Below are 14,791 nucleotides of genomic sequence, written 5' to 3' on the forward strand. Positions count from 1 at the left end.
AGACAGAAACACAGAAAAATAATGAAGCACAATGTAAGGTCATCAGTGTTGTCCTAGAGCTAAGTAAGCAAAATATATACAATAGAGTAAGTGTAATATGCATTATATATAATAGGAAGTAGAATATGTGTAATATAATAGGACAGCAGGGGAGGAAAAGAAGTGTCAGTAGTGGGTAGAGGATAATTCCAAGAAGGAAAAGAGTATCACAGGTAAAGCTATAGTTTGGGGAAGAGAGAACATGGAAATGAAAAGCAGTACACTATATTCAGAAGAAAAAAAGTTGTCTGAATAGAAGATAATTGAGAAGCTGGAGAGAGAAGCTGCTACTGGCTCATGACAGCCTTAAAGTCACCTACCCTGTGTCAAAGCTGGAATACTAAGGGAAATGGATGAGAGACTTTGAGCTGGCATCTTCACCAACCAGAGAAAAAGTGGTACTATGGCAGCCTTCTGAGTTTCCCACCTGCCGTGGGTCCATCCCCTCAAGGACAGTACCTTCTGAGACCAGGCAAAAGTGTGGTTCTCGAGCCTACTGGTTCACCTGTGCTGCATGCACACCCTTTGTTCCTACATGCACTCAGCTGTAATGCTCTGAGATCTGAGAACAGGAACATGCCATCAGGTTGACATATCACAATAGGAGAATGGGTCCATACAAGGAATCCTTCAAAAATAAAATGACCCACCCAGGTGCTTCTCTTTCAAACCTATATTCCAATTCAACATTTTTATAATTATTTTAATAAATGGGAAAATATGTAGAACATTAATTCATGTTTTAGGATCTCCTTGTGCTATCACCTAACGTAAGGAAAAATGTAACTGAAAAATATTTCTGTTAAAAGAAAACCAGACACATCATGGAAAAGGGAAAAGATGGTGGCATGAGAGGAGAGACAGAGGCTTCCTCCTAAAACTGGATACAATTAGAAAATATAGTTGGCGCAACTAATCCTGAGAGAGCAACAGGAAAGAGGACGGTGCCAGACTGCATACACGTAGAGAAAAGAGCAGACCTCACCGAATGGGGTAACATACCAGAGCTGTGGCTCTGCAGAACCCGAGCCCTTCCCCCACCCCAGCTCACCAGCGGGAGGAAGACAAACGGAGCAGGGAGGGAGTGGAAGGCTTGGGACTGCTGAATACCTAGCTCCAAAGATCTGCACTGGGAGCACAAACCTACATTTCATGGTGCTTTCATCATACTCTTCTGATTACGGGGTTGGAAAGCTCAGACAGGTGGAGTTCCTGGAGAGACTGGGATTCTGACCGCTTGTGGAAAGCAGGGACCCATATCCGGCTGCTCTGGGACAAAAGCTTACACCTGTGTGCTTGGCCCACTAGTTCAGGCAGTGCAGACAGGCACAGCAGCCAGGAAGTGGGGAACAGCTCTTTCCTCCCCCCAGGCACCAATACCACTCCCCTGTGACCCCCAACATTGCTTCAGGGGCTGAGCAGCTCCAGAATAGAGCTTCTGGACACTAGAGGGCACCATATACAAATATGAAACGCCAAAGAAACCTGGTCCAGAGTAAAATTATTAACACAACTCCCGAGAAAGATTTAAATGATATGGACCTTGTGACTCTTCCTGAAAGGGAGTTCAAAGTAAAAATCATCAACATGCTAATGGAGGTACGGAAAGACATCCAAGAACTCAGGAATGAATTCAGGTCGGAGATCAATCATTGAAGAGCATGATGGAGGGTATTAAAAGCAGGTTGGATATGGTGGAGGAGACAATAAATGAAATACAAACTAGAGAAGAGGAATACAAAGAAGCTGAGGCACAGAGAGAAAAAAGGATCGGTAAAAATAAAAGAATATTGAGAGAACTCTGTGACCAATCCAAATGGAACAATATTCATACTATAGGGATACCAGAAGAAGAAGAGAGAGAGAAAGGGATAGAAAGTGTCTTTGAGGAGGTAATCACTGAAAACTTCCCCAATCTGGGAAAGGAGATAGTCTCTCAGGCCATGGAGGTGCACAGATCTCCCAATACAAGGGACCCAAGGAAGACAACATCAAGACACATAATGATTAAAATAGCAAAGATCAAGGATAAGGACAGAATTTTAAAAGCAGCTAGAGAGTGAAAAAAGATCACATACAAAGGAAAACCCATCAGGCTATCATCAGATATATCAACAGAAACTTTACGGGACAGAAGGGAGTGGCACGATATATTTAATGCAATGAAACAGAAGGGACTCCAACCAAGAATACTCTACCCGGAAAGGTTATCATTTAAATTTGAAGGAGAGATTAAATAATTTTCAGGTAAGCAAAAGATGAGAGAATTTACCTACCACAAACCATCTCTACAGTGCATTTTTGAGGGACTGCTATAGATGGAAGTATTCCTAAGGCTAAATAGCTGTCACCAGGGGAAATAAAACCACAGTAAAGAAAGTAGAACATCTAATTACTAAGCAAATGCAAAATTAAATTAACTATCCCCAAAGTCAATCAAGGAATAGACAAAAAGTACAGAATATGACACCTAATATATAAAGAATGGAGGAGGAACAAAAAGGAGGAGAAACAGAAAAGAAACTTTAGATTGTGTTTGTAAGAGCATACTAAGTGAGTTAAGTGAGACTCTTAGATAGTAAGGAAAGTAACCTGGAACCTTTGGTAACCACAAATCTAAAGCCTGCAATGGCAATAAGTACATATCTTTCAATAATCACAAAGATGTAAATGGACTGAATGCACCAATCAAAAGACACAGAGTAATAGAATGGATAAAAAAGTAAGACCCATCTATATGCTGCTTACAAGAGACTCACCTCAAAACCAAAGACATGCACAGACTAAAAGTCAAGGGATGGAAAAACATATTTCATCAAACAACAGGGAAAAAAAGCAGGTGTTGCAATACTAGTATCAGACAAAGTAGACTTCAAAACAAAGAAAGTAACAAGAGATAAAGAAGGACACTACATAATGATAAAGGGCTCAGTCCAACAAGAGGATATAACCATTATAAATATATATGTACCCAACACAGGAGCACCAACATATGTGAAACAAATACTAACAGAACTAAAGGAAGAAATAGAATGCAACACATTTATTTTAGGAGACTTCAACACACCATTCACTCCAAAGGACAGATTCACCAGACAGAAAATAAGTAAGGATACAGAGGCACTGAACAACACACTAGAACAGATGGACCTAATAGACATCTATAGAACTCTGCATCCAAAAGCAACATGATGCACATTCTTCTCAAGTGCACATGGAACATTCTCCAGAATAGACCATATAGAAGGTCACAAAAATAGCCTCAGTAAATTCAAAGACTGAAATTATACCAACCAACTTTTCAGACCACAAAGGTATAAAACTAGAACTAAATTGTACAATGAAAGCAAAAAAGCCCACAAACACATAGAGGCTTAACAACATGCTCCTAAATAATCAACGGATCAATGACCAAATTAAAATAGAGATCAAGCAATATATGGAAACAAATGACGACAACAACAACACAAAGCCCCAACTTCTATGGGAGGCAGCAAATGCAGTCTTAAGGGGAAAGTATATAGCAATCCAGACATTTTTAAAGAAGGAAGAACAAACCCAAATGAATAGTCTAACATCACAATTATCAAAATTGGAAAAAGAAGAACAAATGAGTCATCAGAAGGAGGGACATAATAAAGATCAGAGAAGAAATAAATAAAATTGAGAAGAACAAAACAATAGAAAAAAATCAATGAAACCAAGAGATGGTTCTTTGAGAAAATAAACAAAATCATAAGCCTCTAGTCAAACTTATTAAGAGAAAAAGAGAATCAACACACATCAACAGAATCAGAAACGAGAAAGGAAACATCACGATGGACCCCACAGAAATACAAAGAATTATCAGAGAATACTACAAAAAATGATAAGCTAACAAGCTGGAAAGCCTAGAAAAAATGGACAACTTCCTAGAAAAATACAAACTTCCAAGACTGACCAAGGAAGAAGCAGAAAATCTAAACAAACCAATTACCAGCAAAGAAATTGAAGTGGTAATCAAAAAACTACCCAAGAACAAAACACCCAGGCCAAATGGATTTACCTCAGAATTTTATCAGACATACAGAGAAGATATAATACCCATTCTCCTTAAAGTTTTCCAAAAAATAGAAGAGGAGGGGATACTCCCAAACTCATTCTATGAAGCCAACATCACGCTAATACCAAAACTGGGCAAAGACCCCACCAAAAAAGAAAATTACAGACCAATATCCCTGATGAACATAGATGTAAAAAACTCAACAAAATATTAGCAAACCGAATTCAAAAATACATCAAAAGGATCATACACCATGACCAAGTGGGATTCATCCAGGGATGCAAGCATCCATCAACATCATCCACCACATAAACAAAAAGAAGGACAAAAACCACATGATCATCTCCATAGATGCTGAAAAAGCATTTGACAAAATCTCAACCCTGAGATTTCTCTGAGATCGGGAACAAGACAGGGATGCCCACTCTCCCCACTGTTATTCAACATAGTACTGGAGGTCCTAGCCACGGCAATTACACACAACAAAGAAATACAAGGAATCCAAATTGGTGAAGAAGTTAAACTGTCACTATTTGCAGATGACATGATATTGTACATAAAAAACCCTAAAGACTCCACTCCAAAACTACTAGAGCTAAAAGCGGAATTCAGCAAAGTTGCAGGATAGAAAATTAACACACAGAAATCTGTGGCTTTCCTATACACTAACAATGAGCTAACAGAAAGAGAAATCAGGCAAACAATTCCATTCACAATAGCATCAAAAAGAATAAAATATCTAGGAATAAAACTAACCAAGGAAGTGAAAGACCTATACCCTGAAAACTATAAGACACTCTTAAGAGAAATTAAAGAGGACACTAACAAATGGAAACACATCCCATGCTCTTGGCTAGGAGGAATTAATCGTCAAATGGCCATCCTGCCCAAAGCAATATACAGATTTGATGCAATCCCTATCAAATTACCAACAGCATTCCTCAACGAACTGGAAAAAATAGTTCAAAAATTCATATGGAAACACCAAAGACCCCGAATCATCAAAGCAACCCTGAGAAGGAAGAATACAGTGGGGGGGACCTCGCTCCCCAACTTCAAGCTCTACTACAAAGCCATAGTAATCAAGAGAGTTTGGTACTGGCACAAAAACAGAGCCACAGACCAGTGGAACAGAATAGAGACTCCAGACATTAACCCAAACATATATGGTCAATTAATATATGATAAAGGAGCCATGGACATACAATGGGGAAATGCCAGTCTCTTCAACAGATGGTGCTGGCAAAACTGGACAGCTACATGTAAGAGAATGAAACTGGATCACTCTCTAGCCCCATACACAAAAGTAAATTCAAAATGGATCAAAGACCTGAATGTAAGTCATGAAACCATAAAACTCTTAGAAAAAAAATAGGCAAAAATCTCTTGGACATAAACATGAGTGACTTCTTCATGAACATATCTCCCCAGGCAAGGCAAACAAAAGCAAAAATGAACAAGTGGGACTATATCAAGCTGAAAAGCTTCTGTACAGCAAAGGACACCATCAATAGAACAAAAAGGTATCCTACAGTATGGGAGAATATATTCATAAATGACAGATCCAATAAAGGATTGACATCCAAAATATATAAAGAGCTCATGCACCTCAACAAACATAAAGCAAATAATCCAATTAAAAAATGGGCAGAGGAGCTGAACAGACAGTTCTCTAAAGAAGAAATTCAGATGGCCAACAGAAACATGAAAAGATGCTCCACATCGCTAGTCATCAGAGAAATGCAAATTAAAACCTCAATGAGATATCACCTCACACCAGTAAGGACTGCCACCATCCAAAAGACAAACAACAACAAATGTTGGCGATGTTTTGGAGAAAGGGGAAACCTGCACTGCTGGTGGGAATATAAATTAGTTCAACCATTGTGGAAAGCAGTATGGAGGTTCCTCAAAAAGCTCAAAATAGAAATACCATTTGACCCAGGAATTCCACTTTTGGGAATTTACCCTAAGAATGCAGCAGCCCAGATTGAAAAAGACAGATGTTTTTCATGTTTATCACAGCACTATTTACAATAGCCAAGAAATGGAAGCAACCTAAGAGTCCATCAGTACATGAATGGATAAAGAAGATGTGGTATATATACACAATGGAATATTATTCAGCCATATGAAGAAAACAAATCCTACCATTTACAACAACATGGATGGAGCTAGAGGGTATTATGCTCAATGAAATAAGCCAGGTGGAAAAAGACAAATACCAAATGATTTCACTCATCTGTGGAGTTTAACAAGAAAGCAAAAACTAAAGGAACAAAACAACAGCAGAATCACAGAACCCAAGAATGGACTAACAGTTACCAAAGGGAAAGGAACTGGGGAGGATGGGTGGAAAGGGAGGGATAAGGGCAGGGAAAAAGAAAGGGGGCCTTACAATTAGCATGTATAATCTGGGGGTGCGCATAAGGAGGGATGTGCAACACAGAGAAGACAAGTAGTGTTTTTACAGCATCTTACTATGCTGATGGACAGTGACTGTAATGGGGTTGGTGGGGGGGTACTTGGTGAAGAGGGGAGTCTAGTAAACATAGTGTTATTCATGTAATTGTACATTAGTGATAAATAAATGAATAAAAAAAGAAAGAAAACCAAAGGCAGATTAGTAATTTCTCATAAATCACAAATAATGTGTATATATATTTAATTTAAGGTTTTTTCTACCAAAATAAAAAAAGAATTAGATATTAGTTTTTATGGGAAAAAAAGCTGTTTTCTAAACATTTTCTTTTCTTATGTAGCCCTCTCTGCTCTACCACCACCGACCCATGTTTTGGTGCTAAGCATGGGAAATCTTAGAGGAAAGTAGAGGCTGACAGTCAAGAAATCCTCACTGATCCTGTAATTACTAGACCACCAGCAACCAGAATGACCTCTACAGGGTGAGGCCATTTGAGTATCAAAGAGCCACTGTACTGTCCTTTAAGGAGTGTGTCTCAGAGGTGACTCTATTTCCAGCTGCACAGAAGATCCCAGACATGCTGAATCACAATCATTTTTCCCTTTGCTGTTTTTTTGTTAGGAAGTCAAATTCTAACTTTAATAGAGAAAAGCTCTTTCACCAATAGAAGACACTGATTGCTGTTTAGAGACCCAATTTCTCAGATGCTATAATCTAGTTATACTCCTGTCTGGCAGACACATCTACTTCCGTATGAAAAGAGCAAAAGGAGCCCAGTAACTAGGGTAGAAAATTCCCCAAAGAAGCTAGATTTGGAGTCATGTGATCCCAGTAAGCCCCAATTCCTTGTTCATCCCTTTCTAGTATTGATGATGCTCATTCACTTACAAATGCACAAAACACAGAGGCCAAGGCTCAGGTAATATTCAAGTGCCCAATATATAAATAATTAACTCCAGGATACAGAATATTATCCAAGAGTCAGTTTGGAATCTTGTAAAAATCTTTAGCTATCAGGAAAATTCTCTGATTTTTCTTTTCAACTCACAAAAATCCTCAGAGGACCCCAGAAATCCTTAACATATTGAAACAGAGAGTGGGACTGCTGCAAAGCTACACTGACCAGTGTTTCAGCAAGATGCTGAACTTCAAGCCTTCGCTACTTAGTTAAATCAAATCACTTATAAATTTTGCTGGCCACACTGATGGAAATCAGGACTGCTCTCCATGGAGAAACTCTGGGCCAATTTACCATGGCCCACGTCAAAATTAACTACTTGGGAGAATAGGGACACAGGAAAAAGCATTTTTCTTTATGTGCTACCTTAGCACAATCCCTTCCAAAAAGCTATGCTAAATATAGGCCATGATGAGGAAGGGTAACTAAAATTCTCAAGTAATATATGTAAAATATCAATTACTTTACACAGAATTGTTCTTTATCTTGACACTAAGGGGAAAACGGTCTGTTTTGGGTATGATGAAGTAGGAGAAAGAAGTACTGAACATAATGATATGTGGAAATAAAAACAAATGTTTCATTCTTCAATTACTAGAGGCAGAATTCTACCTTAGACTAGTGTTATAGAAACTGCTACCCTCATTATGATCCCTACACTGATGACCTTTTCTTCTAACTAAACATGGGGTATAAAAGCAGACAGTGAATAAAAAGAAAAAATCTGCTGCAGAGGTCTCCTCTGATAAATATATTTAAACTAAATAAAAACTCAAACCCAAGATACGTATTACTCCTTGACAGCATCCTTCCAGACACATGATCTTAATTAACAATTTGCACCAGTAAAAGAGATTATCTCAAAAAAGGAATCTTTACAGAAAAGTTACTTGAATTGATCTTTTAAAGATGGAAAAAAAATAAGGCCCTGATGATGATAAGAGACACTTTTAAGAAAAGAATAACTGATCAGTGGTCTGATTTTTAATTGAAAGCAACACAAAGACATTTTTGGAAAAAGAGAGGTTTAAAAAAAGAGTAGCCAGGTAAAAGAAACATAAATATTACATTCAGTAAAAGCAACTGGTTGTAAATGTAACTACTTCACATCAAGCCATGTCAGTAAAATCTAGAAAAGGAGAAAGGCTATTTCACCACACACCAGGTATAACAGGTTATGAAAGTATTGCACAGAGTTTCTTACTCAAGATGATGTTAATAAATTTAAAGGATTTGAGTTAAAAATAATGCATATTAGTTCCATGACACCTTTATAGAAGTGATTCTCAGCTTTTGGATTAACATAAAGTGAATGTCAGGAAAGGCCAATTTTATCCCATCATGTAAAATGGGACAACTTTCTCTAGGAACATGGCTAGAATATCTGAAGCAGGTATTTATCCTTAAAATCCAAATTCCTTTCACCTGTAAACTATTTATTACCTATGATCTCCTTATGATACTTATTTGCAACTGGGTCAAATTTCCTCTCTACCAAGCAATTTCTTTAAAAAGTTTGTTACAACAAACTAACAGAATAAATACTGAATACTATACATTATATACAGAATAAATAATAAAAACATCACAAGCTCACCTTCATCACTTGCTGCCTGTTGCTTCACCAGAGTCATTGGAGATCTTGCCGGAGGCTTACTAAGTGGGTGGCGCCAACTTTTAGCAGTTTTGGTTTCTCCCTCTATTCTCTGGTTACAGAACAAAAATGGGGGAGAAATGCCCACAGTTAAAGACTTACTTTAAAAAAAAAACTATCGTTCACAATAATCTACAACAATTTAATTATGAAGAACTCTTGTACTTATTTACCTTCTGGGGAATTAGTTCCTGTTAAAAGAAATTTAAATCTTCAATCAAAAGAAACAGGCATCCATTCTATTAGTTATCTTACCAACTGGTCAATTAAGTGTCCTTCTACCTCATATTAAAAACACTATCATGCAGAGTAGGTTTATCAGGACTGCAATTTACTAAGCTATTAGCAAGTTTGCAAAAGTTGCTTAAAACTAATCTAAATTTAGGAATATACATTCATAACAATTTAGGACCATGGCATTTAGACACTTCTACACTGGTCCCATATGAATATGTGGCAGGTTATTTTGCTTTTTGTACTCACACAGAAAGCAATGCTACCAAGTTGAGCTGTAAACTGCCTTCCTTGCAGAAATGAATCACTGCTTCTCTGAGGATCAAACAAGAATTCAAAAGTTTTTTTTCTCTTTTTAATATGGCACATTACTATCATCTTGATACCTCTTAAATTTCATATAAACTCTTTTGTGGTAGGCTCTTCAAGCTACATTTTCCTTTCAAAGGAAAAGGAAACAAGTCATGTGTACCCTGACATCTTCCAGACAGAACTTACATGTGCTTCTGGCCCACGCAATTCAAAAAGAAAAAAAAAGTTGGGGGGAAGCAGTGAGTCTAAAAGTAATGGGTTTGTATCAACAGTTGACTAGGAAAGAAAGAAGTCTCAAAAATTTCCCAGTAATGAGAAGAAGCATCTGACACCAAACAAGATTATAAGTAAATGGGTGAGAACATTCTAATCAAAGCTGGGGGTGGGGGAAAGGATAGCAAGTAATACAACTGAGATTTATCTGTGGCCTATAATAGCTAAAAATTAACTCAGTCAACTACAAGAACTACTTCTTAGGCTCTTACTATGTGCAACCCTGTTCTGAAAGCTGACACATGCAGGAAATGCTATGCCAGGTCCCTGCTTTCAAGGAGAGTGCACTATAAAGGGGGAAGGGCACAAATAATAAATAAGCAAGAATATGTATTTATCAGGCATTAAGTAAATATGTGATAAAAAGGGGGAAAAAGCAAGAGAAGGAATATAAAGAGATGGGGAGTGGCCTTTCTGACAGAGACATTTGAATGGAGACTTGAGTGCAGTGAGGGAGAATACACTGAGCTCTCTAGGCAAGGACTATCTGGGGCAGCAGGAATAGCATGTAAAGTATGAATATATTTGGGGTATTCCAGGGAGAACATGGAGCCCAGTTATAGATAGGCAGAGAGACAATGTTCAAAATATAACAATATTTCTTGGGAAAACTGACTAAAGCTCACTGCTACACAGAGCATTACAGTTAAAACTAAGAATCACTGGTCAGAGCTACACAAAAAGAACTGCTATGTACTACCTAGAAGGACTGTCCAACACTAAGGTATGAGAAAAGACTACCATATGGCTGTTTCTGAGAAGGGGCAAACCAGTCACCCAACCTCAACAGCATGTGCTTTCCCACGAGGGCCATCTGTTCAGGGTAATGATGAAGATGAACGCTAAAAGCACTGAGGATAAAATCATCTCCACCAAAAGCAAGGAAATGGAAAAGGTACTTGTGGTTCTATTCCAGTTTAAAGAATGTGACTAAATATAATTTAAAAAGGCATTTGACTCACCATTTCACAAAAGATCCCACTATGTGCTTGCGCTCAGCTATACTTAATCTCTACATGAAATTAAGGTGTGAAGTTTGTTAACTCATATGTGAATATTATTTTCAAATTTCTCTTAGCCATCTTTTCAAATAAATTAGACCATATTTATCTATTCCTCATATATTTTGATAAATATTTTATAGCAGTAGGATAAACAACTATGCATAAAATAATAGAAGTATTGGATCAAATCAGAAAATTTATCTTTTGACATTTTAACTGCTTATAAACAGAGTATTCCAAGTGGATTTCCTAATCTAATCTCCCTTGTTGCTCAAAGATGTGAACCTGTGATGAGTTGAAATGAGAGGGAGCAATCAAGAAGTGGGTTCAGCAGGCAGCTCAATTTATCAGCTCAAACAATTGAGACTCCCCTTACTCATCCATTTGAATTCCCTCATCGATTTGTATAGATCAAAAGAAGTTACTGAATTTGACAATCACTACACACAGAGCTTGCCTAATCTGTCATAATCTTACAGTAACAGTGACAGTTTATGGTGAAAACACATGACTTTAATATTGTACAAGAAATAGGGAGGCCCTATGAAAAGAGATAGAATGGAAAGATTGGTAATCCAAAGGGGTCATGAGTTTTCCAAGAGGCAAGAGGCCTGTTTCTGGCAGTGGGCAGGACCAGAAAGGTCAGCTTAGTCCCAGAATTAGAGTCCATGAGGAGAAAGTCAAGGGCAAGCCTGACCAAGTGAGCCCTGATGTTAAAATAGAGGCTGTGGGAAGCCTAGGACCCATTGGTATTAACTATTGGCAGGAGGTCAAAGTCCTGCAGATGAATCATTTCCAGCCTAGTTAATATCGTAGGTAATAGAACTATTCTGTATCTTAACTGTATCAATGTCAACATGTTATGACAACCTACTACAGTTTACCACTGGGGGAAACAGTACACAGAATCTCTCTGTACTATTATTTCTTACAACTGCCTATGAATCTATAATTATCTCAAAATAATGAGTATAATTTTAGAAAAATTTAAAAAGGAAGGAAATTAACCTCCAACATGTGGCCAAAAGTTCCAGACTCTGAATTATCACCATGTGGGCCTGAGCTCGCAGAAGACTTACCTCCCAGGTATCAAAGGAAATATGATTAAGCCCCATAAATATGAAATGTTATTTCTGCCCTAAAGCAAGACTTCAATGCACAACATGCTGTTTTCAGAAAGTGTTCATGCCATACAATAAATACAGTAAAAATGGACACTGCCACGTACACTGGGGACTTTGAAGCCATTTCTCTCTCCAGTGGGGACTGCTGGGACTTCACCATGTTCAAGGCCACTCCCACGGCTCTCCACATCACTCTCTTCTTCCTCTGTCAACACACTGTTACTCTCTGCCACTGAGGACCACGACTCAGGTGACTTTGGCCAAGGAAGCTTGGGTGGCTCTGATTCCTCAAACTTCACATGACCACTAGATATGGAATCATCAACCTCACTGGGATTCAAAGGTGGGATTACAGCATAGGCTCGGTCATCCTCAGTTTTTATTTCCTCTTTTAGAGATGTGCTTATGCAGCTATTTCCTGAGGAGTAAAACAAAAGACTGTTAATAAATCTTGCATTGTATTATGACCAAGTAGAACTGTTAAGCTATTCTTAACCAAATTTCTATCTTCCCACTCCCCATCTAAACTCCTGCAGATATGAGCAAAAACGGTTACCAAAGCACCACATGGTGAGACCTTGGAGTCTGGCAAAAAAAAAATACCCTTACTGACAAGGGATTAAAGAGAGGCTCTTCTATAGACCAATATTAAAAGCCAGGGTAAGAGCAATAATTATCAAAAGCAATAGCAATTTGAAACCTTTCTAAAAATAAGAATTATATTCCAACATACGATGCTAAGAGCTATTGATAAAACATTCCAGCTCAGAGGATGTGTGTAAAGAACACAAGTAGGATTGTACAGACCCCCAAAAAATTACTTTCTACACTAATCCTGTATCAAACTGACAGCATATAAAGGGAAAAGAATATCACAAGCACTTCCTTTCCATTGCCATCTCTATGTGCCCTTCTCCCTCCCATACACACAGACACACACAGATACACACAGGCATCATTTCACCTGTCACACACTAGCTCTGATACTGAACCCAGACAAGCCTTCTACTTAAGTGTTCTTAAGGTGTCAAAACCTGAGATCAAAATTCAAGGAACCATGTAGTGCCAAAGAGATAAAACTGAATGCCCTTAGCCTAAACTTCCAATAATTCATTCAGCAGTTAATTAAGTTCCTAAAGTAGCTAATCAATTAAAGTTGATAAAAGCTATGGTGAGGGACAGGAAAGAAATACCTATACGCACTACCCATCTGTGATCTCTGAACTGCTTTTCTTCCTTCCCTACCTTCTCCTCCTTGCAATCTTATTTCCATCCATCACAAATCAATTCAGCCATCACCTACTCCAAGAAACAAGACCAGTCCAGCCTCCTATCTGTTTTGGTTTTTTCTTTGTTGTAACACCAACACCCTTAGCCATCTCTACCATGGTACCCAACACAAGCATTGTAATTATATGTTTATTTGTCCAGCTCTCCAATAAAGCATGAATTGGCTGAAAAAGAAATCTATGATTTAAACTCTATTAACACAGATATTTCAAGAGCAAAAGGTAATGAAGATGGAGAAGCAGGCAAGGATCAGATCAATTAGGACTATGATACGGACTTTTTTCTTTTACTCTAAGTGGAATAAAAATAAAAAACAAAAACAGGTAGGGACAGAACCTAACCTAGGTCTTCTAGAAGGATCACTACCACTGCCATATGGAGGGCTGATGTGGGTAACTGGAGTGGACACTGACAAACCAGGGAGTACTCCCTTTCTGCAACAGCCTAGGTGCCAGACAAATGGTGCACTGAACCAGCAGGGGCAGGTGGCCAAACCCAGGGGAGCCCCACAACCGAAGGACAGACTGCAAGAGGGGTAGGAAAGGAAGAGAGGAATTGCCAAATAAGCTTTTACCGATTGGTAAAAGGACAGAAGCTTCCACACATATTAAACAGGCAAAGCATTAAAGCAGTTTCAGAGAAATATGCTATAAAAGGGGAAAAAAGCAAAGTAGCTGAGGCTTACAGACAATAACTTTGGTATAGAGAAACAGCCAGAGGACTGACTATACATACCATTTCACAAGGCTGAATGATTTTCTTGTTCTTTTTTAAAACCTTAATCTTTATTTTCTTCCTAAAATAAGTCGAAAGCTAGGAATCTGCAAAGAATTATCTATAATTGGTTTTCTCTGTTCCATGTGAATTCAAAAAAAACTTTCCAAGAATGTATTGTATATCGTATATTGAGTTGCACCCCCCAAAAAAAATGCATTGTAGAATCTTCTCTTTTATTAACCCAAACAGGCACTGCTGGCTGTTCATCTCAGTTCCATTACACGTAGCAGCGTTGTTCCTGACTTGTTCCTGACACTCACTTGGCCTTCTGGTTTTCCCTCCATGACTTTAGAGACCTTATTGGTTAAGCCATGTGAAAAAATAAGATGTCTATACCAATGAACAAAGATTTAAGATATCAGATCGTCAACCACCTACAACTTCTATGTGAAGCACAATCAGCAGGTTTCTCACCTGACAGTCAGGTATTACCTGGTGAATTCTGATCCAGCTGCATCCTGCTAGCAGAGGTCTCTTCTTCCGAAGGTGCTTCTGTGTTCCCCAGCTTCGAGGCTCCTTCCGGCTTGTTCCTGACCTTGAGGTCGTCCTGGTCTGGGTCGGGAGTGGGGCCCTCTGCCCCACTGACTGCAGCTGAGACTTCCTCATCCTCCTCACTCTTAGGCCTCTTTGAGTGAGAACTTGTACACTGGGAGCTATTAACA

At 38.4% G+C, this 14,791-nt stretch overlaps 1 protein-coding gene across 7 annotated transcripts in view; it reads right to left on the reverse strand.

Annotated features, from left to right (window-relative positions):
- The window catches only part of KDM4C (lysine demethylase 4C), a 506,879-nt gene that overhangs the window by 185,670 nt on the left and 306,418 nt on the right, over nt 1–14,791 (reverse strand). For all 7 annotated transcript variants that reach the window (XM_073228549.1, XM_073228551.1, XM_073228553.1 and 4 more), the window contains 3 exons: nt 14,562–14,782; nt 12,167–12,480; nt 9,059–9,167 (listed from right to left, as the gene is read on the reverse strand). In XM_073228549.1, coding sequence (XP_073084650.1) covers nt 9,059–9,167; nt 12,167–12,480; nt 14,562–14,782 — 644 coding nt within the window. The remainder of the gene's footprint in view (nt 1–9,058; nt 9,168–12,166; nt 12,481–14,561; nt 14,783–14,791) is intronic.

Source organism: Manis javanica, chromosome 2 (genome assembly GCF_040802235.1).
Source record: "Manis javanica isolate MJ-LG chromosome 2, MJ_LKY, whole genome shotgun sequence".
Classification (NCBI taxonomy): Eukaryota; Metazoa; Chordata; class Mammalia; order Pholidota; family Manidae; genus Manis; species Manis javanica.